The sequence below is a fragment of the Ostrea edulis genome, chromosome 1 (assembly GCF_947568905.1).
Source record: "Ostrea edulis chromosome 1, xbOstEdul1.1, whole genome shotgun sequence".
Taxonomy (NCBI): Eukaryota; Metazoa; Mollusca; class Bivalvia; order Ostreida; family Ostreidae; genus Ostrea; species Ostrea edulis.
In genome coordinates, this window is record NC_079164.1 from 104,003,014 (window position 1) to 104,030,770 (window position 27,757).

Genomic DNA, 27,757 nt, shown 5'->3' on the forward strand with positions numbered 1-27,757 from the left:
AAATATCAGGACAACGCTTTGTTTTATCGTCAATTTTATATGACCAATAATATTACGTGTTATCTGTTTAAGTTTATGCATATACTGTCAGTGAATAAAACCATCGTATTGAAAGATATCGACGAAAATCAATGTTGTGCACGGCATGTATGCTACATATGTTGTGCACGGGGTGACGATAAAACAAAGCGTTGTCCTGATATAAGTTTATAGACAAACGGTAGTGCCAAAATTGCTCCGATAGTCGGAATGCTATCTAATTCGAATTTAATGCGCATTATTTCAGGAATTCATTAAATTTAATGCGAAGTAAAATCTATAATGCGCATCCGTGTGAACGAGGCATAAGATATGGTAATGCTGAAGCACAACTTGTTGTGGTTATATGGTACATCTATAGGCACATCTGATGTCCCTAAAATATTCATAGATATATAATCAAGTATAATAGATAATTTATATTTGAATTTATACTTATATATATTCCCTTTTGTCAGGGAATATAACAATATAAATATATCTATATGTACGTTTAGTTTCAAGAATAGATAAAAAAAAAAAATCCTGAAGTAATTATCATACAACTCGCTATGCTCAAACTTTTCTGCCCGTTTTGCATTACTTCACAAAATGACGAAGGCCATGTATGGGAGAAATCATTTTAGTCAAATGGGGTGTGGGGGTGGAGTGGGGATGGGGGGTTGGATTCTTTAGTATCTCCAGATATCTGTCAAAGTAAGAGAGATAAGTCTTTTTGAAATCTGTAAGATATACCTATTACCTCATCGATAAAGATATATCTCTTTACGATAAAGGTTAAGAAACAACTATCAATTTTCTATGAGAAGGATATTCAGATAGCTGCAGATTTGTAGCCCTCTGGAAAAGGGGACTGGTCTGTCAAAATATCTCCCTAGAGAGCACAGATCTTTGTAGCTAGCTTTCGTATAAGAGACAGCTCTCTTCGCAGAAAAAAAAATCTCTTTACGTTAGATATATTTCTCCAAGAATAAACTTTTTTTTTTTTTTTTAATATTCTTCAATAAATACTAAAACGGCTTGCCATATTATGTTAAACGCCTGACGTCACAGAGTATTTTACCTATTGCTGCAACCAGTATTAGTTGCGTTAATAATTTTCAATTCTTATGCTTTCTGGGGTTTTTTTTAACAACTATTCTAGGGGATATTATTAAAAACCTTAACTCCAGTACATCAAATGATAATTATCGACAATCAAACTGATTTACAGAATTCGTGTTAGCATCTATAAAGTCTACAGTAGGCCGCAACAGTCCGTCCCAAGTACTTCGCGTTTTGTTTCACTAGACAAAATACTGATTTTGCAACCCCCACCCCCGATATTTCTTTAATTATGTAAATCTGGATATCATATTCGCAAATTTTAGAATCTGGATTCATAGCCATAAATATGATCAAACTGACACAAAATTTCACTTAGGGTCCTAAATGGTCCTTTTAAGTGTATATTCATATCCCATTGAGGTAAATAGACCCACCCCTTTTACAATGAAAATGAAAGTAGAAAGGGACATTACTCTAGATTTATTTTCACATGATGCGACGTACATGTGGGCATATATGATTCCCTGTATACTTATAATTGTATCACTTGTGCATAGCAATGCATGGGCAACAAGGATGAATGAACTTCGTCACGTGAGGAGTCCATTAGTCAAAGCTGTATATCAACGTTTGAAGGAAGACGAGAAACAGAGAAACGACGACCATCAATATGTAGGCTGTGTTGACTTACTCATCTTTTTTTTTCATGAGCCACGATAGTCATCGAAGTTCGCTCAAATGTTTTCATATGTCTTTAGCTTTATCAGACAAGTACACATTTAGTTTAAATCATAGGTTTGTGTTGGGACTGAAGATCATGCACATTATCAGATTATGAATAAAAATAGAATGTGACATTCTGCGTGAAAAATAGCCTTTTCACGTGATTAACACGACATATGCCATACGGTTTACAAATTCAGAGCTGTTTCTCGAGTCTCATTCCATTGCCAAGTTTCTAAGAGTAGTCAAATAGTTATATTGAGCATTTAATTAATTTTGTTAATGGCTTTGTCCTTGTAGTGGTACAGTTTGACAGAGCCAAGGTGTCTGCGGATGTTTGCGAGTGCTTCATTCAGTTTTATCAGGACCCAGAGACAAAACAATTTCTGTCTAACTGTATGAAAAAGCTGACTGGTTGTTTACTCAGCTGTACCACTCCATTGCTAAGTCCATTCTCGGATGGTTCATGACAAACACTTCCATCAATGGGTGAGTGCATGATTTATTCTGAATTCCATTATAGTTCTGTCTGCTTTAGTAATTTCAGTATAAACTAGCTAGCAACATATGATAATTTGCTTATTTGAATGTCAAGTTGTAAAACCATAAAAACGTTAAGTTATGGGATATTTTGTGATGATAATAAAAAATCACTTGAGTGAGCTACTGATTTTCATGATTGATTAGAATAGAATTTTTTTAATATGTCGAAATATGATAATGAACACTTACATTCATTAAGTTTGTTGGAATCATGGTCCAAGAGGAAGGATGGGGATTGAAGTTTTACTGGAGTAAATGTATTATAAACAAGAGGCTCATGGGCCACATCGTTCACCTGAGTCACCTTAGCCCATATCTAAAGATGTTCCCTATATATTTGCATGTAAAACTTTGATACCTATTGTGGCCCCAACCTACCGCCAGGGGCTATGATTTTAACAAACTTGAATTTGCACTATGTCAGAACGCTTTCATGCAAATGTATATTTCTTTTACTAAATGGTTTTTGAGAAGAAGATTTTCTCTATATATTTGTATGTAAAACTTTGATCACCTGTTGAGGGGCCCATCCTACCCCCGGGGGCCATGATTTTAACAAACTCGAATCTGCACTATGTCAGGAAGCTTTCATGTAAATGTAAACTTTCCTAGCACAGTGGTTCTTGAGAAGATTTTCCCTATATATTTGTATGTAAAACTTTGATCCCTGATTGTGGCCCCATCCTACCCTTGGAAGCCATGATTTTAACAAACTTGAATCTGCACTATGTCAGGAAACTTTCGTGTAAATTTCTACTTTCCTAGCCCATTGGTTCTTGAGAAGAAGAATTTCCCTATATATTTGTATGTAAAACTTTGATCCCTATTCTATTATTTGACCTTTACATAAAAGGTCATGGTCAAATAATAGAATAGGGATAAAAGGTCAAGGTCAAAGGTCATCACAAATGACACGTGACACACAGCCTTATCATGGTATACCCACATACCAAATATCAAAGGCCTATGTCAAAAGACAAAAAAGTTATGGCCCTGACAAACTTTGTATGAGAAGCGGAAGAAGAGCAAGCGGAGGAAGAAGAATTCACACTAAAACAATATGTCCCCCTTCTAAAAGGAACTTGATGTGTCAGCATGACAATGACATTCAAGTTCGAGGTCTTGAGGTAGAGCGTTTGCCCTGCATGCGGAAGGTCGGGTTCGAATCCTGGCTGCCACAGACCTAAGTTGTTAAAACAGGTAGTGACAGTTCCAACGCCAAACACTCTGCATCAGGTGTAAATGTCATGGGTCCTTGGAGATGACCTTAAAAGGGATGTCCCATGTTATATAGTAGATGTGGCTTGCTAAAGAACCCTCACTGCTCAGTGGCCGTAAGCGCCGAGCATAGGCCTAAATTTGAAGTCCTTCACCGGTACTGGTCTCCATATGAGTGAAAAATTCTCGAGAGGGACATTAAACAAGATACAATCAATCAAGTTTGAAGTCCAAGAATGTGAAAATAACATTGGGTGGAAATGAAAGAAAAATTGTTTGTCATATTGGTGCTTTTGTTTTCTTGAATAGTTATGAAGAGAACAATTTCAATACTTTAATTCATTAATTGTTCATAAATTTCTGAGGAAAAGAAGGGAGCGTGTGTTACTTTTGAAATTTTAAAAATATGTCAATTGACATGAAACTCTTATCAATATAAAGAAATATACCAAATATTCGACAAGCACAGAAAAAAATCCCAACTGTTATGAAAGGAATGGGATTACACTATAGGCTCTGACCATGGCGGGGGCATAAACATTCAGATAAAACTTACATACAGGTGTGGTTGTATGTCTTGTTGTTTGACTATCAAAACATGGGTCTACTGTGCCTTAGCAGTATTTGTTCTGTTGCAGACTTCTCCAAAGAGGTTCAATGTTTGTTTTCTCGGAGGAACAGCTGAGACAGCTTCTGCAGATTGAGGAAGGATGGCAGGGACAAAACATATTAGATCTTGGTACATGTATAATTTCTCTTCCATCCTCCATTTATTGATGCAATAAAATTCAAACTTTAATTTTCAACACCAAAATGCTATTACATACAAATATCCAATTTTTTTTTCATTTATGACAATTTCAATAAGTGTGTTATTCCTCAAGATACAAACTGTTCTGGTTTCCATAATCTCTGAAAAAATTAATGACATGTAATTTGCATATCATATTTGTACCTTGCGTCTTTATGATGGATTTTTCCTGGTGGAGATATCCTCAAAGCTCAGTAAAATCCAATATAGAAAGAGATCGTCGATCTTCACTTTTTGGGATACCTTGGCGAGGCTAGTCTTGATTGGTAACAAACATGTTTGTCTATTATGGACAGGTGCTGGAGATGGACGTGTGACAGAGAAGATGGCCAGGTACTACCGACAGGTGTATGCTACAGAAGTATCCTCCACAATGGTTTGGAGACTACGAGAGAAAAACTACAAGTATATTGCTTAATATGATAAAAACTTCATTTATGATATAAAGCCAATAGTGACAGCAACACAGTATATGAAATTTTCACTCACTTTCTTGATTTATTTTGTTTTTGATAGTTAAAATTGTGTCATTGAATAGCTTCTTTTTTTTGAAAAGTTTATTCTAATTTACCTTTCAGAATACTGGAATTAGATGAGTGGGACAATGGTAGCATTTCCTTTGATCTTATTAGTTGCCTAAACCTTCTAGACAGATGCAACAAGCCAATGACCATTCTTCATTCCATTAAGAAGGTGCTGACTCCAGGTGTTGGAAGAGCCATTGTAGCAGTGGTGTTGCCCTTCAAACCTTATGTGGAGCAAGGTGTGTTTTTAGATCGCCTAACACTGTGCTAGAATTATATCCATTTTGATCAAGTTCTATGTCAAAACAAAAGGCCCATAGACAACATCATTCACTTGAGCAGTTGCATCTTCCTGTATAAAATCTAAACCCCCATTATGGCCTGCCTTTGCCATGGGAAATACATCTAAATAATTAACTTTTTTATATTTACACAAAACCTGGCTCCCAAAATCGTGTTTGTAAATAGTCTTTGTCTCTATCTAGAGTGAGGCAATTGTGTGCATATTTCATAGGACTGTAAAGAAATGCTTGTATCAGTCAAGAAGCCATGTGTGTAGATAAGAATATCCATTTCTAGAAAAGTAGGACAAAAACATTCAACATTTCAAAATTGGTTAATGATGAATCAATTTAGGGTGGATGCACAAAGAAAAAGAAACTGAAAATTTTTGTTATGAAAGTTTGTTTTTTTACTGAAACTATCAACTGTAATGCCATGTTGAATTGTTGATAGTTGGGCCATGAAACTAAACTTAACAGGGCTCGGGCCTTATTTTGAGAATGAAAAGTGTAAATGTCTCAAATACATCTTTGCGTCAATTTTTTATCGCAATTCACCTTTGAATTAGAACGCTTTGGCCGATATAGTATTGCGTTGTGTGACAACACAATTGAATCTGTTTGTAATACAATTGCGAAATGCAACAGAAACTCTCATTGGTCCATATGTATAGTTCCGCCCAAATTCCCTTATACGGGAGTAGTCAGTATTTGAAAACATGACAGCCAGATGCTAGATGAAAAAAAACTTCAAAGGAAGAAAGAGAAAAAATTGTATTCTTGTGTTGTTGTCTCATAAATTTAATATAAGAAAATTCCTACTGTAACATATTTTCCTACTATACTTGTGTCCAAACATACCTTCAAATATTTATTAAAGCCCCATACGACCCACTTTTGATGATTTCGTTCGTAGACGTAGCCATGTTAGGTAGCCAGTCAATTCGAATCCCGGTTCATTTCCATATTGGCACATATTTAGCGTCTAGATGTGTACTAATACCCCACAAATATTTTAGCTAAATTGTTTAAATAATATACAACCCCAGTCCTATTAAATGATAAAATTCAAATAGCTAAACTCACGGCAGTGCGGCTTTCATTAGTCATGGGCGGCCGAGCCGGCCGGTCTCCATCTAATGTCCTTATGTAGCATTTTCGTTCATCTAGAGCTTATTTTACCTTTACAAAAACTGGTACAAAAATGTTTTAATTTCTATTAATTATTCTTGTTGATAATAAATGAAGAGCGAATACATAACTTACAACCGATTTTATGAATAGATACCAATAGCAAGAGTTCGAATTGACCGGCTAACTAACATATTTACGTCAACAAACGAAATCATTTGAAGCTGCGAGTTTTCGGGTGGTGTGTGGCTTTAATGAATATTTGAAGGTATGTTTGGACGCAAGTATATAGTAGGAAAATATGTTAAGATTTTTTTTATATTGAGTTTATGAGACAGCAACACAAGAATACACCGATTTCAGGCCTCAACCGTCCGCAGCTTTTTGTGACCCGTAAATCAAAGGTTTTTATAAGAGGTGGATCTTTTCAGAGAACTATGTACAGTTCTCCAGCTACACTGAATCCGCTCGAGAAAGTGGGCGGGCTGTAATCGGCCAATGAAAACTCTTGCTGTATTACATCAAACATGTTTTTCAAATTGTTCAATCGTCTCATTCAATTGTGTCGTCACACAACGCAATACTATATCGGGTAAAGCGTTCTAATTCAAAGGTGAATTGCAATAAATTTAGGTTTATTGATTTGCTTTACATATATCAAATACTTTAATATTACTGGTTAAAGATCTATAAAATTATTCCCCCCCCCCCCCCCCCCCCCAATCATGTCCATGTCCCTTTATTGAAAGTTTTGGCTTTTGTGGTTTAATGATTTGAAAGATTTTTATGCCCCCCTTTGAAAAAGAGGGGGCATATTGTTTTGCAACAGTCGGTCGGTCAGTCCGTCGGTCGGTCTGTAGACCACATGTTGTCCGCTCAATATCTTGAGAACCATTCGCTTGATGATATTGATATTTCATATGTGGGTTGGTTATGAGTGGAAGATGACTCCTATTGTTTTTCAGGTCAAAAGGTCAAGGGTCAATCTACTCTGGACATAGGAATATAATGTCTGCTCAATATCTCGAGAACCCTTTGCTTGAAAGACATCAAACTTGGCACACTGGTACATCCTAACGAGTAGATGACACCTATTGATTTTGAGGTCATATGGTCAAAGGTCAAACTGGGCATAGGAATATACTGACCATTCAATGTCTAGAGAACCCTTTGCTTGACAGACATCAAACTTGGTACACCAGTACATCTTCAGAAGAAGATGACCCCTATTGATTTTGAGGTCACATGGTCAAAGGTCAAGGGTCAAACTGGACATAGGAATATACTGTCCGTTCAATATATTGAGAACCCTTTTCTTGACATCAAACTTGGTACACTGATACGTCTTCAGGAGAAGATGACCCCTATTGATTTTGAGGTCACATGGTCAAAGGTCAAGGGTCACACGGGACATTGGAATATACTGTCCGTTCAATATCTTGAAAACCCTTTGCTTGACAGACATCAAACTTGGTACACTAGTACGTCTTCAGGAGAAGATGATCCCTATTGATTTTGAGGTCACATGGTCAAAGATCAAGGGTCAAACTGGACATAGGAATATAATGTCTGCTCAATATCTTGAGAACCCTTTTCTTGACAGACATCACACTTAGTACACTGGTAGATCTGCAGGAGAAGATGACTCGTATTAATTTTGAGGTCACATGGTCAAAGGTCAAACTAGACATGGGAATATTCTGTCTGCTCAGTATCTTGAGAACCCTCTTCTTGACAGACATCAAACTTGGTACACTGATACGTCTTCAGGAGAAGATGACCCCTAATGATTTTGAGGTCACATGAGCAAAGGTCAAGGGTCAACCTGGGCATAGGAATATACTGTCCGTTCAATATCTTGAGAACCCTTTGCTTGACAGACATCAAACTTGGTACACTAGTACATCTTCAGGAGAAGATGATCCCTATTGATTTTGAGGTCACATGTTTAAAGGTCAAGGGTCAACCTGGACATTGGAATATACTGTCTGCTCAATATCTTCAGAACCCTTTGCTCGACAGACATCAAAGTTTAAATAGTACACTGGTGTATATTCAGGAGAAGATGACTCCTATTGATTTTGAGGTCACATGATCAAAGGTCAACTGGACATAGTAATATACTGCCCACTCAATATCTTGATAACCCTTTTACTTGACAGACATCAAACTTAGTACATTGGTACATCTTCAGGAGAGGATGACCCATATTGATTTTGAGGTAAAAAGTCAATAGTTGAACTGGACATAGTAATATATTGTCTCCTATATTTTAAGAATTATTTGCTTGATTGACACGTACCAAACTTGGTACACTGGTACAGCATAAGGAGTAGATGACCCCTATTGAATTTTAGGTCACATGGTCAATTCACTCTTAACATAGGAAGATATTGTCTGCTCAATATTTTGAATTGATGATAATACTATCAATTAAATGAGGTGTGTGTATAACCCTTTTCAATTTTGCACCATGGGGGGCATATGTGTTTTACAAACATCTCTTGTTTAAGAGTGTCCTACAACATTCTTACCATTTGTTAATTATTCCCCTTTGAAGGGATCATGATAACTTGAATACCCTTTACACCAGGATGATTGGTGCCAAGTTTGGTTGAAATATACGGTCCATTAGTTCTGTAGAGGACAGTAAAGAGAGTATACTGCCTCGCTAGAGAGCTAGTTTTTCTAGTGATAAGTTAAAGCAACGGCGAGCGTGATTAGGCCTTGAATGGGTGACCGCTACACATTATAGTTCTTAAGTAGACGATGTGAAATGTGCAAATGACAAAGTTTGATCAGCTCTTGAGAGCTAAAATGATCACATGAATACATAAAGATTTTAAGATACCATAGTGTCATCATTATTCCTCGAATGTTGTCTTGTTGTACATGTATTTGTGGACGAGCAAGATTACAAAATCAAGTAATGAACAAAGTAGCAATGAAGGTGAAAGAACATCTGTCCACAACACAGGCTCCAGATGTTTTAAATATATATAATAAAAAAAGCTGTCTTCCTGTAAATAAACTATTCACAGTTTGTTTACAGGAAGGCAACTTTTTTTATTATATAATTATTTAAAACGTTGAGAGCCTGTGGTTCACAATTATATAAAATTAGTTCTGACTGATCCATGAAAGAAGGGTGACTTTATCGAGCCGAGAACCCACAGAAGGACAAATATCAAAGTTATAATTGAAAATCTCCAGAAAAAGAAAAATTTGCATTCTAGTCAATCCAGTTTCCAAAAATTCTTTACGATGTGCTCATTTCAAAGGAGCATTGAAAAAATTCTATTGAAAATCACATATACGCGAAAAACGCACAAAATAACAGTAAATTTGACTTTTCCAAGCAGATTCTCATGTGAAGTGGGCCAAGTCTCCATTGTGAACTGAGTAAATATATTAGTTCATGTTCAGGTGTAAAATATTTTGTAAATAAAAGTATGGAGACTTGACCGACTGTATGAAAAAACTTACTTCTTGTGTACAACTTTTGTCGTATTATCAAGAAAATTTCCATGTCCACGTCGGGTGACTTTAGATAGCTTGAATTCGAAAATTCTTCATGTGATGGATAGCCAAGGTGGTTTAACGACAGTCTCATTGAAGTTTTGCACAGGCCCAGATTGCACATCTGTGGTTCAAATACCAATTTTTCCTACTTCTTTTTTTATGAATTATTAGACTTCCCATAATTATTTGTCTCAGGAATTTTATGCTAAGTTTTACTCATAGCATGCAGTCTTAATGATGATCACAAATAATTGATTCCAACATGTAGCTAGTGAATAAATGTAAAGAAATATGGGGCCTCCTGTGAAGTATGGATGTTGTTTGTGTAAACGCCAACCTACATATAAAGGAAAGTTAAAGAGAACAATTTCAACAATGCTTAAGAAGTTACTTGAAGAGATCATGACAAAGGTCAAATATGCAACCAGTGCAGACTGTCTAAAAGGCACAGTGTACTACAGTTCAGTACAAAAACAAATAAAGTGTCTGTTTCTGTCCCATTTGTATTTGCTGGGAAATCTAACAGCAAATGTGTGTACTGTAACTGTAAAAACGGTCTCAGAGTTGTACCAAAAGAGGCGAGAAGTGATATTTTTATATTCGGTATATTCGTACCAGTAGGTTGTAAATGCTGTTCAAAACATTTGTTGGGGAAAACTGGATCCAAATCAAAGCATTAATACTACACCATACAGAAAATGCTATTCCACATTTGATTTACACCATAAAACATCCGAGGTTTCTCATTCACATCAGTTAATATGTCAATGGAAATGTGAAGCACGTACTGTTGGATGTTGTGAGCATATATGCAGTATTATTAGGTACCTTAGGTACTCCAGGGATCAGTGTATTGTGTGTATGTTATAAATTATATAATCCACTTAATGTCGGATATACATAATGCTGCCTGTGAAACAAATTCTGATTATGATTAAATATTCTTTGAAGTATGATCTATATATTTGTTTTTAATTCTAAATATTTTGGACAGTGTTTTAGTACGGTACTGTATCTATTGTAAATACGGGTACCATCAATGTGGATTTTATACTTCGCGACCAGTGCCCAATCACGAATAGGTTTATTGTTCGCCAAGTTCACCCATCCTCTTTAATGCTCTTGAAATTAAGGAAAACCATAGAATTAATTTTTCCTCATAAAGCTGGTAATTATTATAAATCTTTTCTGTTTCAGATTCCAAAGATCACGTACCTGAAGAAAATATACTCATTCAGGGACAGAGTTTTGAGGAACAAATTCAATTCTTTATCACCAAGGTGTTTGAACCAGCTGGATTTCATGTAGAAAAATTTAGCAGACTGCCTTACCTATGTGAAGGTGACCTCCACCAATCATTTTATGTACTGGACGATGCAGTGTTTGTGATAAAACCAAAACTGTGACAAAGCACTAAGCATGTGCAGCATGCTATTATGTAAACAAAGTGCCTTGAAATGGCTCCTTATAAATTTTAACTTTAAGACTTGTTCATTAATTAGTTTCTTCTAGTGTGGTTGAGGTCTTTTCGTGAAGTTTGTGCTTTGAAGATAATAGTACCACACCTTATTATGCAATTTTGTTCACAAGCACTGAACAAGATGCTGAATGATATTGTGTGGAATGAGATAAAATACATTACTACAAGTTTACAGTGCTAAAATATGAAGGATTATTGACATTGGATATTTACTGTGAACCGCTTTGAATTTACTCAGGTTCATTCCAAAGTTTTTCTAAATGGAATATTTATATATAATCCGTTTCAATCAAGGCTTTACTTCTGCTTCATGTAATGGCTTTAGTTGTATTTAATTTCATTGCATACATATCCCATAGCAAAAATAAAACTGCCTTGAAAATAAGCCTGTGTACAGTCTATGGGAGTTGTTTCACGTGGTTGATCTAAATATTTGCTTAGTTATATGTACAGAAGAAATCATGACTGCTTGTGTATTGAATCTAAAGTTATTCTCTCATTTTGAGAATTTCTTAACAACTGTATTCATTTGTTTTATTGAAATAAAATATTTTAATAATGAATATAAGCTCTTCATATAATAAATGGAACAAAAAAGGAAAACTACTTGGATCATGCATGATGAAAAAAAAAAGACTTCTGTTGAAGGAATTTGTTACATGTACGTGAACAAAAGCAGAAGCATTATACAAAAACATGCAGTTCTTTGCTGGGTAATGTGCAGATCAAAATTTTCATTCTGTAAACCTGAGAGCTAAATCCAATCCATTTCTTCATGAAAGCTTGCGATGAAGGACTTGTGTTTGTTTATTAGGGTTTCTGCATACCCTATTTCTGAAAAAAGAATTTTTTGATATAGACTGTTTTGTAACTTGAAACAAACCAATGCATATTAAAACTCAAATGCAGGTATTAGGCCAAAAACAATTAATTTGCATGTTTTTTTCAGAAATGGGTAGGTAGGTCAGATTTGGTTTTTGTGTTTGTAACTCAAGTGGATATTTGAGGATACACGAAAAACCTGTGATACTGCCTACTTTTTGACGTCTTAAATTTTCTAGTGTTATCAAAATTTTGGAGGTAGACAAGGGCAGATAATTTAATTACGATAATTGGATCCTAATCCTCAGCTTTAAACAGTTTAAAGGATAGATTAATAGGGTATGTCAGGAAACCAGAACCATGCAATTATTTTTCTTTATACCTTATTTAAGTGATAAATCATTATTAGGGGTGGGGGTGGACTTACTCTTTCTGAGCCTGTCCATTGCATGGTAATCTGACAAAATGGATTTCATAACATCCATCCGCATATCCTGAATGGCGATCAGCAACCTTCCGTAATAGTTTTTCTCTGTCAGCATCTCTGGAAAATTTAAATTTAAACTATTATGAAATAGTTTACAATTCCTTTCATGCAACTGCAAAAAGCATTTTACATATTCTGCTTTCTGTGTCATAAATTTCATATACATAAACAAGTGGCCCATGGGCATCGCTCACCTGAGTCACCTTGTTCTTGCTTGTGATTTTTAACAGATTTTTTTTAACTCACATGAGCTGACAGCTCAAATGAGCTATTCTGATCACTTTGTCTGGTGTCTTCCATCCCTCCATCTGTCTGTATATTTTTAACCTCTTCTCCAGAACCACAGGGGTAATTTTTTTTCAGTCAAACTTGCTATAAAGCATGCTTGGATAAAGAGGATTCAAGTTTTTTCAAATACCATGCCCTTTTTGAAGGGAACATAATCAGGAATTAGTAAAAATTTTGTGACATCTATTATAAATCTTCTCAAGAACCACTGGGCCAAATTCAATAAAAATTGGCACAAATCATCCTTGAGTGAAGGGGATTTAAGTTAGTTCAAATGAAGGGACATGCTTCCTCCACAGGGGAGATAATCAAGAAAAGGCGAAAATAAGGTGGAGTCATTTAAAAATCTCAAGAACCACTAGGCCAGAAAAGTTGAAATTATTGACTGCTTCCCGACATACCGGTAGTGTAGATTCAATTTCTTGTTCAAATCAAGGCCCCCGGGGGTAGGTTGGGGCCACAATAGGGGATCAAAGTTTTTCATGGTGATTTATAGAATAACTCTTTAAAATATTCTCAAGAACAACAAGACCATGATTAATCATATTAATATGCAAGCATCCCCAGGTAGTACAGATTTAATTATTTTCAAATCATGATCACTGGGGGAGGATGGGGTCACAAATGGGGATCAAAGTTTTATATGAGTATAAATAGGCAAAATCTTTGAAAATTTCATACCGTGATTTTTTTTATCTTGTAATATTGTATCATGGTTATATCATATGACACTATGGGGCTACGTTGAGGCCACAATATGGCGTCAAGATTTTTCATGGGAATAAAAGTTGCAATTTTTTTTAAAAAATCACAATAGCTGAACAACATCAGGGCTAAGGTGACTTTGTGAGTGATTTGGCTCATGGGCCTCGTTTCAAGATTTAAAAGATTGTGGTGTGAAATGCAACATCTTTCCATGAGGAATCTAAATACAAAATACAATGTTTGAAAGCCCTACCTTAAATAGTTCAGGAGATATTTTTCATAAAAGACTTAAGTAGCCAGGTCAAACTCCCAAGATCAAACATTTGGTACCAATAAATGTCTTGTCACAAGGAATATACATATTTGAAACATGAAAGCCCTATCATTCCCCATTTAAAAGTTATGAGTGAGGTTAAAGTTTCGGATATACAGTGTAGCCCTACTACTTTTGGAATCCAGTGTATTCCTATATAAAACTTTGATCTCCAATTGTGGCCCCACCCTAGCCCTGGAACCATGATTTAAACAAACTTTAATCTACAGTATGTCAAAAGCTTTAATATATAGATTTCAACTTTACTGGCCCAAAGGTTCTTGAAGGTTTTTAAATGACCCCACCTTATTTTTTACTTTTATTATCTCCCCTTAGGAGACACAACTCTTCATTTGAACAAACTTGAATTCACTTCATCCAAGGGTGACTTATACCAAGTTTGATTGAAATGGAGTGAGTGGTTCTGGAGAAGCAGATGAAAAAGTTAAAAGTGAACGACAGAATTGCCAAACAAATTCCGATCAGAAAAGCTTACTTGAGCTTTTGGTTTAAGTGAGCTGAGAACAACTACTGTAGAATCATTTAAATTCGTGGGGGCCAATTTTCGTGGATTGCTGAATGTTTACGGGTTCATGGGGACATAATTTTGTGGATTTATATATTTGTAAGAAAGATAACTCAGGAATGTTTGCTTTGTCTTTATTCGTTGAGGATGTAAATTTGTGGGTGAGGGGTACCTACGAATTCCACGAAAATTGAGCCACCACGAATTCTAATGATTCCACAGTACATGTATACTGGAGTTACTTAATCATCTATTTACCACTACACTACCTTCTGAGAAAGACCAGATAGCAGGACAGGGGATTGGACCAGGATCAGGCAACATGGGCTGTGCAGTTGTTTTATCCGAGTTTTGTATTGTTGCTCCTACGTGAATCTTCAAGTCTCGAGTGAACCTATCACCTCTTCCTGTGAAGTTTTCATTCATGATTTGATTCACATCAAAAGGACATGATTCAGTCTGTTGAATGCTTTGTTGTCCTTCTGCATCAGATGACTTATTTACATACAGGATATCTTTATCACATTTCCCTGGACTTCCTGATATCTCTTTCTTGGATGTACCTCTGAAATCCACACAAGATGAGCCTCCATTTCTTGATATTGATTCTTCACCCAACAATGATGTGGCAGTGCTAAGTTGATCAGCTGGGGTAGATCTTTCATCAACAATGTAAGAAGTGTGAACATTGCTGGATTTATCGTGGATAGTGACATTACATTGTCCTTTGAAGTTAATATTCATGCTGGGGATCCTTAATCTATTGGTAAGTATTTTCTTCATCTTCTCTGGATTAACAACAATAATCTTCTTGAAGGTTTCATCAAGTTCATTAGAGGACTTGTCCAATTTTTCTTCATTTTCATTACCATTCTTTCTGTTGCTTTTCCCAACATTTGTATTTACTGGTTTTGGAGAAGCAAATTTCATTTGCTTTTTACCAGAATTCCCCTTATTGTCAAGTTTTTCTGGCTTTACTTTCAGTTTTTTCTTCACTCCTGATGAAGAGTCTTTCTTGACTTCACCCTTGCGTTTTTTAGCTGCCGTGGATAAAACACTGCTTGAATTTGTACTGTTGTCTGCTGCACTTTGAAGGTCTTTGTTTAGTTTTTCGTTCTTTGGTTTGATTGGTGGTAAAACATTTGTGTGACTGGTGGAAATCATTATCTTTGGCTGTGACTGAATCTGGTCAGTGATTTTTGATTGATTGTTGATTGTGGACAACTTTGGGTGTGCAGTACTTTCCTGTAGATGAATAGCTTCTGTCTTCTCTGAAGCACTTTTAGTCATTTTTGCAGCTGTATCATCCTTAGCCATCAGAAGCGGAGCTGTGGTAAGAGTAGGCATTGATGTGGTGGAAGGTGAACACAATGTTGAAGTATTCAGGGACACCAGTGGAGTGGCCACAAAAGAGATGGAGAAACCAGTCGGTGAGGAAGAATTGGGCACTTTAACATAATACCCTAAGGCCGGGGCTCTTGGAGTCATCAGCGATCCCAGCTTTGAATTTATCCCCAACACCTTGGATACAGTAGCAGAGCTAGCTTTTGAAATTGTTTGAGTGGAAGCTGGAATCTGTTTCACTGTGTTCCCAGAACTTGTGTATAAACTCTCAGTTGATTTTAAGTGTGTGTTGCTGAAAAATGGAAAGACGGAGACACTAACTGCATGGTGTAATAATGGCAATGAGAGCGACACATTTTGACCTGTACTGGTGATTACGCTTGGCTTTGTAGTCATCAACTGAGATAACAAAGTACTGTGGATGATCGGATGACTTTCTTTAACTTTAGTCTTATTTTTATTGGCTTCAGTCTGGTTCCAGTCAACTGGTTGCCCTCTTTGATTGGTACTGTCTGCTGCTGATGAAGTTGTCTGTGCACATTTCTCAGTTCCTAATCCACTGCTAGTGCTTGATAAAACTTTCTTCTTTTGACTTTCCAAATTTTGCTCCATGTTATTTGGTATGGATGCTGTGACAGTAGTTTGCTTTCCAGTCTTATTTGTATCTTAAACACAAATAGAAATAGTTTAAGGATGTTCTCTACATCGTCATAATGGCTGACTTCCTTTTAAAACATGGATGAAAATATGAATATTAGTAATATTTGTCTATTCATTAAAAACGTCAATGCCTAGCTGAGTAGCTCAGTAGGTTAGCACGCCGACTGCTGAACTGTAGATTGCGGGTTCGAGTCCAGCAGGGGTTTTAAATTTTTTTCAAATTGCTTTTGACTAAAACTGCATTTTTTGACTAAATTTTCAGTGAATTTTAAAAAATTTCAATTTCAAAATATTGTTGCACATATCCTCCACTTTTCATCCATATCAAATTTCTCTGATGTAGCATACCTCCTTAAATGACATTCTTATTTCATGTATACATTTAATTTTCATATTTTTAACATGTATTATAATGAATTCATTCTGCAATATGGATTTTGAGCTATTCTTTTTCAATTTTAATTTATTACATTGTAGTATAGGAGGAGGAGAAAATCTTTGGCTGGATCGGGAATCGAACCCGGGACCCCTGCATTACTAGTCAGGTGCTCTAACCACTGAGCTATCCAGGCTGATATCCACGGTCCATATAGCCCTAATTACTACAACATAATTTTAAAAACTATGGATCTGGGTCATGACACAACCTCTGACTTGAGTCAAAGAGGAACCCTCAGGTCAATTTTAAGGGGATATAATTCTGATGTTTTTTATGTCACTGCGCAACTCGAACTAATGTACTTAGGTTATGGTTGTCGAGACAAACATCGATTATGACTTTAACTTAAGTCATATTTTTAAAAATAACGGTAATCATCCAACTTGTTACAAAGTTATGGTTTGGATGTGACTCACACTGACAAGTATATACCCCTCCCACTAAACTTCATTTGCTCATATACATTGTGAACATTTGAACAATATTTATTATAGTTGATAGCAATACATTTATTCATTTCTACATCTTACCAGCTAAGATTCCTTCCTTAAGATTACCAGATTGAAACCCCTCACAAATGGGACAGTTTCTTACAACTCCTCTTACAAACTCTTCACTCATTCCAAAGTTTCTTCGTCCAAAAGTATATGTTTTCTGAATCTGCAATTTAAGACATTAAAGTGAGTTAATACATAATATGCAAATACATATTTTATGGGTAATATATATATATATATATATATATATATATATATATATATATATATACATATATATATATTATGGAATCTGAATCATTAAAATTTGTGTGGACCAGCCACCAATTTTTGTAAGATTGCCAAGATTTTACAGTTTCGAGGGATGCTGCATGATCATGGATATGTTTTCAGTACCTATACATTAAAATATCATGTAAATTTTGTTGATTTGAAATTCGTGGGACGAGTCTCTCAAAAATTGAGTCACTTCAAAATCTTACAATTCCACAGTATTTCTATCTGATACATAGCATTCCAGTCATAAAAATGATCTTTAAATATAATTTACATTTTTTGCCTTTGATATATTTAGCAATACTTTTTGAAGTGATAGTTATTTCCTCATGAATGTGTCTGTTGTAAACAATACACATAATATGCCATATGAATCTTGATAAATATAGTAAATAGTACATCTATTTTAACGACTGGGAATTCTGACGGAAAAGAAAGTAGAATGTAATTTTATACACTTGAGGGTATGAACTGCAACACTTCATGCTGGCAAGCAAGCCCCGCTGTAAAATGGCTGAAATATTGCCAAAACAGCATAAAACCATATGCAAATCTTTACCCAAGCTTGCTTTGAGGCAGTATAGCTGATATTAGCCCATTGGTTTGAGAAGTCAAATATCTTAAGTTTATGGATGGATAGACGGACACCAGACAAAAAGTGATCAGAAAAGTTCACTCATGACATGTGAGCTAAAAACTACAAAAGCCACGGAGAATTCTACTTGGGTTTTTCCCCATAGATGGTGGGTCAAGAGCCATAACTTTAGTAAAGTGTGAATTCGGTCAATATTTCCTATGAACTGTAGTATAGGAGAGGAGAAAATCAATGGCTGGACCAGGAATCTAACCAGAGACCCCTGCATTACTAGTCAGGTGCTCTAACCACTGAGCTATCCAGGCCGATAACCATGGTCTGTAGAGCCCTTACTACTACATAATGTTAGTGAAGGAATCTCTGCTAAATACAACACTATCCATGGAAAGGAAAATTTGTTACATTTAGTAATAAAGTAATATTATTTTTGAACAAAACTAGGCCTAGTCTATTTGAATTCCAAGTCTTTGAGGGCTTAGAGGTCCGCTTTGAGGGCTAAACTGGCGACTTTCAGGGCTAGTATTATTACTTTACAGGCTAAATGGCTACTTCCATTTTTATTTTTATTTTTTTTGGTAAAAAAAATCAAATATAAACATACTTTGCTGCCCACCTTTTTCATTGTGGCAAATGCATTCAAATGACCACCATATTCATCACAGTGATTTGCAATAATAATTTCTACAAATTTTTCTTTCGGAACTACCACTTTTCCTGTAGGTAAATGGATTAGAACATTTTCTGATTCACGATAGAGTAACCTCTGAATCCATGATTTAAATTTTCGAAAAGGTCTTGGGCGAGCGGTTTCTTCCTGGCTTGCAAATTTGGCTTCCAATAAATCTCTTTTGCTTGGGAAATGCCCATGTGCCAAAAACCTAACGATTATATCGTACTGCTTTTGATTTAAGCAACCACCGCGTCCCACTTCTTCCATTTTGTTTCCCAAACACCAGAGTGACGAAGATTGACATTCATATTCTTTCGCGCTCACAACTACTGTCCATTCTCTCACCAGAGGGCGTTTCACGGCTACCCATGTCCTAAATCATAATGTATCGGTTATGCAAGAAAATTCGTTTGAAGTGTTTCCGGTTATGAGTTAAAAGAGAACAACATGCCGCTTCGACAGGTAGGTAGATCTGAGTTTTTCTTGTTTATGATAATTTAACCACTGTTGACGAAAATCGGGGAATGTAGTCAGCTGTAGAAATGATTAAAGTACACGAAATAACCACAATTACCCATATCTAAAGCGGCAAGACGACACGAGATGATTTTCCGAGAGCCGAAGGAGGTTGAATTTTGAAAATTTCTCATAGCTCTCGATTGTCAGGGTCAATATCAGCTCAATCAGCTAACCAGTCGAAATAAGTTGACCACTCTAGGGACGATTTGTGCAAGTTAAAATTAAAATATTCTACTTTTTTGATGTTGGTGTTTGTATTTTGCCAAAATTTCTATCCAAACGGGTCAGGTAATGCGTTAGGGGATAAGTTATGATTTAATGGATTGGTTAAGATTTAGAGGAAAATTTGGTTATCGCAATTCACCTTTGAATTAGAAAGCTTTACCCGATATAGTATTGCGTTGTGTGACGACACAATTGAATGAGACGATTGAACAATTTGAATGACATGTTTGATGTAATACAGCAAGAGTTTTCATTGGCCGCCCACTTTCTCGAGCGGATTCAGTGTAGCTGGAGAACTGTACATAGCTCTCTGAAAAGATCCACCTCTTATAAAAACCTTTGAATTACGGGTCACAAAAAGCTGCGGACGGTTGAGGCCTGAAATCCTTAATAAGGAGGGGGACTCATGATGTATGAAACAAGTGCCTGTGAAACAAGTGTCTATGGTATTATTAAGGAGGGGGGACTCATGTATGAAGCAAGTGTCTGTGGTATTATTAAGGAGGGGGGACTCATGTATGAAACAAGTGCCTGTGTTTTATACGTATTTTATTATACCGGTAGAAGGCCAATCTCTAAAGCTTACATGAGATAGACCGGGAATTCACACATTATTGGAACCCCTTCCCCCTACAAGAATTATCAAAGGGGGGGGGGGGGGAGGAATATCCATACTTCAGGTGCCTGTGGAAAAAATACAAGTACTGATACTAAAGTTTTTTTTACCGCTAACTTCAGCTGTTCCTATGCAAAGATTCATTGAGTGTTTTCATTTCCATCCCAATACAACATACACTATTTATTCTATTTTGTATTTTACAGATGGAAAGAACTCAACACAGATGTGAATATAAAGGATGCGACAAATTTTACCATCAATTAAAAAGGGAAACTGACTTTGCATATGAAAATTCAACATAGCTTTATTGACATCGGTCACTTACTTGTTTTGCTTTTGTTTGGTATTTAACATTAAAGAGAGATTACTTGAGTATGGTCTCTGGTTATACCTACTTCCGTTCTGATTTATCTGCATTTTACAATCTGAGAGTTGTCCCTTCATAAGCTCTCTTCTAAAACATTTCAAAGCAAACGTTACAGTAGGTAAGACACTTCGCTTTGTATACACGGATGTTTCGAGTGATGCTTGTGTCAACATGTTTTACGGGCTGTTATTTCTTTGCATAGAAAAAAAACCGGTATCAAATTGCAGATACCTTTCTTAATAACAGTTTAGAGAGAAAACGTTTGCTTTGTTTTATAGCAATGTTTTATAATTTTTCAGAAAGAAGTAGGTTTTGTAGGGCATCTACTCTCACAATCATCTTAACGAATCTGATTCAGGGAAACAGCAATTCTTGAGAAACTCTACCCCGTTTGGTTAATTTTCATTCAGTGGTTCTCATGTGGAATTTAGTCAGCGGACAAAAGACGCCAAATGGTGACAACAACTAATTTGATATTATTGGTTAGATGAGGAGTATTCCGAATGTCCATTTTTGTTAGTTTAGTAATTATTGTACCACGCTCAAAATTATCTAGTATTTTTATTACACATTAGATTCTGACATGTAATCAAAGTTTAGTCCAAGTCTCTGCGGCTGCAACAGCTTAGAGTCGTTTATTCTGTAACCATCATGTTGCCTGATAGGTTGTTCTCTGGCATGTCGATTTGGTGCATTCGGTAAATACATTTTTTTGGAGGCAATCTCTGTCTAAATGGTCCCTGTGAAGTAGAGAAAACGTTATCATAATCACAAGACCATATCATGATAGCTTCCATGCTTATAAATTCATCCTAAAGAGTAAATTGACACAAGATCGACACCTACATGTATATAGTGTATCACCCCACCCCCCAGGGAATCTGACTATGGCCCCTTAACCATTTTACTAGGAAATCAATATATTTCTATATCCTAATATGAAGTAATTCCTTATAGACTTTAACATTTGGTGTTCTGAATTTGAAGTAAAGTCCTAGACCAGAAAATGCAAAGTAACAACATATTCTGTGCAACATCATGTAGCGATTGGTGGACCGTTCTTGGCACACTGATTTTGGCTTCGGATAACTCCGTTTGCCTGGTCGGGATGTGGGGCTCACGGCGGGTGTAGCCGATTGACGGGGGATGCTTACTCCTCCTAGGCACCTAATCCCACCTCTGGTGTGTCCAGGGGTCCGTGTTTGCCCAACTCTCTATTTTGTATTGCTTATAGGAGTTATGAGATTGGTCACTGTTCGTTATCTTCACCTTTCATCAAGAAAGCATAAGCGTTACCTAAGTATTTGACAATTAAACGTCATGCATAAGTACTCGACATTTACATAATCCGTTAATTTTTTACATAGTCATAAATAAGTTGCTTATACACACCTTAGAATAATACACTCTATCTTCTTCAATTCTCTGCACCTACTATACATACAGTTGACATACTATCTGGGTCTAGCCTTGATTGCCACGTCTTTGGTTCCAGAGATAAGCAGCATCTTTATTTAGTTTTTGTGAATATGTTCCTGAATAAATATACATATACGAGTACAATGCATGTACATTGAAGAAAAATATCTACAGCTTATAAAATTTTTTGCATGGAAAAGAATAGAGGTGAATTCGCAAATCGAAAACAGTATCAATCTTTTTCTCCCTAACACGACTAATATTTTTCATATACCTTCGTTACAAATAAAAAAAATTGATTTCAATAACTTCTAAGTTATTGCAGATCCAGAATCTACATACTAATCTAAATTACGTCACGTAATACAAACTCATTCAGGTGCGTAATACTACTGTATCTATCAGCGGGGTGTGTATTAACCAAATTTTCCTCTAAATCTTAACCAATCCATTAAATCATAACTTATCCCCTAAAGCATTACCTGACCCGTTTGGATAGAAATTTTGTGTTTGAATGTTGAATGGATTTACTGATAGGTCAGATCAAAACAAAGTCGGACCATAACAAACTCGGACTACAAAAAGTCGGACCATAACAAACTAGGACCATAACAAACTCGGACTATACTTATAATTATGAATGTAAATTGAAATTAACAAATTAACTCATTTAATTTTTCTTTTCTTTTACATTTGGGCGTTATTATGAACTTGAAAATGACCGATTTACCTGTAGATGTGACATTTACAGGATCCAGCGAGGTGAAGGGGGGTGGGGGTGAAATTTCAGTTTTTCTGTTGGAGGACTTGTAAGTTTACTCTACTTGGAATTTATTTTGCCAAAGTTAAGCAGAAAAAAGCAACGGTTCCAATATAGAATTCTGAACACAATTTTAGCTATTCTAAATCGAAATTATGTACATTCTGCCAGAAACAATTTAACATTTGTTTTTGCGGATGTGCTAGTGTTCAGCATTTCTTCAGAGAATTTAAAGGTTATTCAAATATCAATAGCAATTTTTTTTAATGAAATTCGGAAACATTTACATATTGCATATAAAAATTATGAAAAAGATATATATACCTTTAGTAGCTTGTTATAAACATTTTGTACAAGTTTCTTTGCAGAATGTATTTATTGTATATATATATATAAAATATCAGAAAAAAGGTTTTCTATTAGAATCTATATACTTGCACCCCCACAGTGTGAGACCCCCCCCCCCCCGGAAAAGTAACCTGGATTCGCCCAAACTATTATTTACTAGATTACTATATGCGTAATTGATGTATTAGAAATAGCCAACATATGTTTTTAAAATAAATATTTTATTTCCCATGGTATAAAGAACAGTGTGATATTATACAAGACATAAAAAGAGATCAGGTTTGTCAACCAAGCACATCACAGTATTATACACAAAGTCCAGAGAGTAACACTATGAACTTCGATGAAACACACACGGACACATCAGGGATTTTCAGTCATTGTTTGGCCCATAAATTCCTCCACACTCCCGCAAAAGTTGCGATACTGTCAAATCCCCGGCGACGTACTTGTTCCATGCCTCATGCAACCTGCCAGTGATGTCCTTGAATCTTCTGCGTTGACAGCGCAGGGTCTGTTCCTCGGACACCAGCCGGACAGTCAGGTCTACCAATCTGGCTTCGCGTTGCAGAGTTGGAACGAGGATGTAGAAGGCGGCGTTGGCTTTCCCAATATCCGAATTGATTCTGGTATGCCAACCTGAAACAATGTAAAGAAACGGTTTTGTTAAATATAAATATCAGAATATTGTATTCTATTCCTTTCACAATGAATATAATGATTATTTCAACCATTTTTGGAAAATGCAATCTGAATATTTCAATTAATTCAATTTCATAAAATATAATATATTCTATGGCGTAATTAGGTAGAAATTAGCAATTTACCTTCTACATCGTTGTTTGTTCTGACATTGGTCTGGAAAATACTCCAATTCCTGGGCTGCCATACGGGGCTGCCAATCCAGTTGCTGTCGATGTATCCGACCAGCTGTTGTAGTTCTGGTGATGCGGCCCTGGCAGAGAGACGGTCAAAGGCTGGCTGGATGTCCGCCAGGGTAAGAAAGGCAAAGCCATCAGCGACCGGATGTAACGGTATTCTGGGCCGCGCTTGCTGTAGGTCGTTCTCAATCCCAGCTCCTGCACTTTTCGCCACACAGCCTGACCGAAGTGAAAAGCGCATCCTTTGATGATTGTGTTGGGAAATTCGTTGCGGATGGCTTTCCAGGCAATTAAAACATGGAATTGTATTGTTATAATAGTATACATATAAATAACCTTTCAGGCACTTAAAACATGGAATTGTGTTGTTATAATAGTGTTCATATAAATTACTTTTTTTTAATCTGGAACAATTTGTATACTAGTTTAAATTTGTTAAATTTTGTACCTTTCTCAAAGTCAACCACGAAAGATTGCACCTGGGGCACATCGTGAAGGATCTCCTTCAGTTTCTGAAAAATCTGAAATAGGATTGATATATAGTTATTCATATGCAAACCTAAGTGAAGATGCTTATCTATGTAGTAAATCTTTACATTTCAACAACAAACTATCATGGTACTCATTAGTAGAAAAAGTTTTAGAATATCTTAAAATTGGATATCCGTTACGAGATTTTAGTTAGTATAGATTTAGGAAAATTGTAAAGAAATAACTCTGTGATAAATACATTGAAATCTGGTACAATAATCGAAATAAATTAAACTGTGCACTTATTTTAGACTTGAGGAATATCTTAATAAAATATAAAAAAAAAAATGATATTAGAAGAAATTAATAGGGTAGGCCTATCATGTTTGAGTATACGTTTTCATGTACTACAATGAAAATTACAGACAAAGAACTTACGGCAACATAATCCCTGTCTTTCCTCCTGGACATTAGACAGAATACCAGTGGAACCTGTTTGAAACTTTCTCCTTTGGTAACAAACGCATGGATGGACCAAAGCTGCTGAAAAGGTTTGGCAAGGATCTTAAATGTCCCATCACAGAACCACCTTCTGGCTTGTTGCAGGATCCGCAGTTGATTTGGGGTCGAAAAAATGAGATGCCTCCCTTCATCAACTCGTATATCACCCACAAGGAAATCTCTGCATTGCAGATAATCTGTATCAATCTGTAAACATGAGGAAGAAAATAAATGAAACTGTCAGGGGCGTAGCTTCGTTAGGGTCAAGTAGGCACGTGCCTTCAGTTTCATCTTTTTGGCCTACACATTGAAATAGTCCTACCTACGCTGCTCACCAGCTTCCTCTTTCCCCGTTGTGATCCCTGCTCTATGATCTTGTAGGTCACAGGAACATCTGGCAGAATATGTTCCTCGAGTGCTCGCTCTTGAAGGGAACTGAAAGTGTTCAAAGATCATTATTAATGTTATAGCATTATAGTGACTACAGTTATATAAGATATTTCCTATACTTAATTTATAATTTAAAAATGAATGTATTGGTTTACTTGTTAAGTGAATCACTTAAGAAATGCATACACTTCTATGGCTTCTGGTTCGTCGCCAACAGGACTTCTTGTAACATCGAAACTAGCTGTAAGGTTATGCGTGGGTGGTGGGTCGGTCTCCTCACCTGTTGTGTCCGTCTGTCTGTCCGTCTGTCCCTGTTTAAACATTATTTTGAAATGAAACTTATGCATAAGTTTGGGGGGAAAACCCTCACATTAATGTTTTTAATAGAGAATATTCTTTTCATAAAGGTACCTTAAAGAAGGTAATGCTTTAAATACTGTACATCAAACGAAAATTACCTCTCGATCTGACGTCTCTATAATATAAGTGGCGTTCAAACTACAGGTATTACTGCCACTCACACCACCCAGGATGATAGAAATGTCAAACTCCCCGTATTGTGGTGTTGTGTCCAAAGACTCTATATGAGTTGAATCCCTTGGACCACTGTAAGAAAGGAAAATAATATATATATATATATATATATATATATATATATATATATATAAAATAATAGTACCATCATATAAAATCAGCCCTCGAACGCTATATCAGATTACCACCCCACCCCCCCCTCAAAAACACTATATTGTATGTATACAAGATTTATCAATAAGTATAAAAAAGATATGACATATGCGCATATTGCATGTTTTATTTCATACGACTTAAAATATTACCCAAGTTTTAAATTCCATACCTGATTGTTTCTTCTTGGCTTCTCTTGCATCTGGTGCAGGTGAAGTGAATTGTGACATCTGACCTGATCATCTCTCTGTACGCACGCACAGAAATTCCTATAATATAAATATAAAATATAAATGAAAGTATTATTTCATGAATTAGCTCTACGAATGATTGATTTTGAAATAGTTATTCAATTTCAATTAACATAATACAATTACGGAAAGGTGTGACATTCAATGTTGACTCAGTAGATTTGTAACGTTTTGAACGACAAATTATCATTGTGACACATAGCTATGCATTCAATAGCATCGTAACTTTGGCAATAAACTACATGTCATGTTTAAATTTTGTTCAAAAAAACTATTTTTAAAATCGTTATAATTTAACTTAATATAATCAAAAAACTATATTAACAGGCATTTTAGTTAACAGGCAGTTAAAGTGCGCCAAACCCCATTTTCCTTGTCACAAGGGTTTTTTCGATGACAGAAAACCACATTTTTAATTGTATTTGAGGGTTCAATTTAACATCAAGGTATGGCCGGTTAGTAAATAGAGATATTGTGATGTATTGATCACATTTACTGTACAAAACTGAAGGATTTCCAAGCCTAATTTGACAAAAACCGGATGTCACAAACAAGGGTGATCGTATTACTGTTTGAGAAAATAATCTAGAAGTCCTAAAAAAGAAGGCAAAATAATGTTCTCTAGAAGAATAAAGGGATAGACAATACATTTTTACACATAATTTTCTCCACAATTACCAAAAATAAGTTTTACAACAAAACCGCGAGTGTCCCGTTTCATGCAGTGGATTATGTAACCGGATTATTTGTTTAAGACTTCTTCCAACAAAGTCTTAACCTGAAGACTTATACTAACAAAGTCTTATTACTCAGACTTCTACCAACAAAGTCTTAACTATACTCAACTCGCGTTGGTTTCAAGGTTTATTTCTAACACAAACTCCGCAACATTCAAATACAATACCAGGTTCTATTCTCTTCTCCCTTTTGACAAATTTACAAACGTATATATATATATGAAATGGGTACGTGATTAACATTATTGACACTAATGCGCTATAATAAACGCAGCTGCAGTAGTGTACATTTTTGGTAACAAAACTGTCCCAACTGCCAATCATCTATGGGTGATGCAGGTACTGGAATAACAGTATCGCGAGTTTTACTCATAAAGGTCGTACAAAACATGGTGACCTTTATGTATTTGTTTGCAATGTGGCTTACATAATTTCATCAGCTAAAATGACTAAATATGATCAGTGCGATTCCACAGGCCTGCATCACTCACATACATTGTAAATTTAATAATATAATCGGTAATACGCAAGATCGCGACTACTTTTTCCGTCTTGGTTTTTTTAAAATATTACTTTCCCCTTTCAAAGTCTCGCGAGACCCAGAGTATGCGAGAATTTGGGCATGTTGGTAAATAATACCA

The 27,757-nt window shown here is 35.8% G+C and overlaps 3 protein-coding genes across 9 annotated transcripts; 1 reads left to right on the forward strand and 2 right to left on the reverse strand.

Annotated features, from left to right (window-relative positions):
- The first annotated feature begins 1,550 nt into the window (after positions 1 to 1,550).
- LOC130053384 (protein-L-histidine N-pros-methyltransferase-like) lies at positions 1,551 to 11,882 on the forward strand. Its single transcript, XM_056162270.1, is given in 7 exon segments — positions 1,551 to 1,767; positions 2,118 to 2,205; positions 2,208 to 2,298; positions 4,209 to 4,309; positions 4,678 to 4,786; positions 4,960 to 5,144; positions 11,037 to 11,882. Coding segments are annotated over 7 exon segments (960 nt in total). The 5' UTR covers positions 1,551 to 1,590; the 3' UTR covers positions 11,246 to 11,882.
- Positions 11,837 to 19,270, reverse strand: LOC130046669 (uncharacterized). 2 transcript variants are annotated; one of them, XM_056153030.1, is made up of 5 exons: positions 18,885 to 19,270; positions 17,434 to 17,563; positions 14,730 to 16,469; positions 12,569 to 12,685; positions 11,837 to 12,153 (listed from the first exon to the last, which is right to left on the reverse strand). In XM_056153030.1, the coding sequence occupies exons 1-5, from the start codon at positions 19,206 to 19,208 to the stop codon at positions 12,074 to 12,076; spliced, it is 2,391 nt and encodes a 796-aa protein (XP_056009005.1). In that variant the 5' UTR covers positions 19,209 to 19,270; the 3' UTR covers positions 11,837 to 12,073. The 2 variants fall into 2 exon arrangements, with proteins under 2 accessions (XP_056009005.1, XP_056012483.1); XM_056156508.1 differs by lacking the exon at positions 11,837 to 12,153 and having other exon boundaries at positions 12,579 to 12,685; positions 14,719 to 16,469; positions 18,885 to 19,237.
- Positions 19,271 to 23,402: 4,132 nt separating this feature from the next.
- On the reverse strand, positions 23,403 to 27,555 carry LOC125669439 (uncharacterized). 6 transcript variants are annotated; one of them, XM_056142185.1, is made up of 9 exons: positions 27,284 to 27,555; positions 26,301 to 26,397; positions 25,900 to 26,047; positions 25,628 to 25,752; positions 25,378 to 25,486; positions 24,989 to 25,258; positions 24,528 to 24,600; positions 24,026 to 24,357; positions 23,403 to 23,837 (listed from the first exon to the last, which is right to left on the reverse strand). In XM_056142185.1, the coding sequence occupies exons 1-8, from the start codon at positions 27,438 to 27,440 to the stop codon at positions 24,029 to 24,031; spliced, it is 1,308 nt and encodes a 435-aa protein (XP_055998160.1). In that variant the 5' UTR covers positions 27,441 to 27,555; the 3' UTR covers positions 23,403 to 23,837; positions 24,026 to 24,028. The 6 variants fall into 6 exon arrangements, with proteins under 6 accessions (XP_055998160.1, XP_055998163.1, XP_055998167.1 ...); XM_056142188.1 differs by having other exon boundaries at positions 25,387 to 25,486; positions 27,284 to 27,554; XM_056142192.1 differs by having other exon boundaries at positions 27,058 to 27,554.
- Between the last annotated feature and the right edge of the window lie 202 nt (positions 27,556 to 27,757).

Bases quoted from the DNA above. Each gene is read 5' to 3' on its own strand.
- LOC130046669 (XM_056153030.1), bottom strand. From the start codon at position 19,208: ATGGAAGAAGTGGGACGCGGTGGTTGCTTAAATCAAAAGCAGTACGAT. The intron at 16,470-17,433 runs GTAAGATGTAGA...TTTGTGTTTAAG, and splicing joins TAAGGAAGGAATCTTAGCTG to ATACAAATAAGACTGGAAAG. The intron at 12,154-12,568 runs GTAAGTCCACCC...TTCTTTTTTCAG, and splicing joins AATGGACAGGCTCAGAAAGA to AAATAGGGTATGCAGAAACC.
- LOC125669439 (XM_056142185.1), bottom strand. From the start codon at position 27,440: ATGATTGGCAGTTGGGACAGTTTTGTTACCAAAAATGTACACTACTGC. The intron at 26,398-27,283 runs GTATTGTATTTG...TTTATATTATAG, and splicing joins GGAGAAGAGAATAGAACCTG to GAATTTCTGTGCGTGCGTAC. The intron at 25,259-25,377 runs GTAGGTAGGACT...TCATGTTTACAG, and splicing joins AGAGGAAGCTGGTGAGCAGC to ATTGATACAGATTATCTGCA.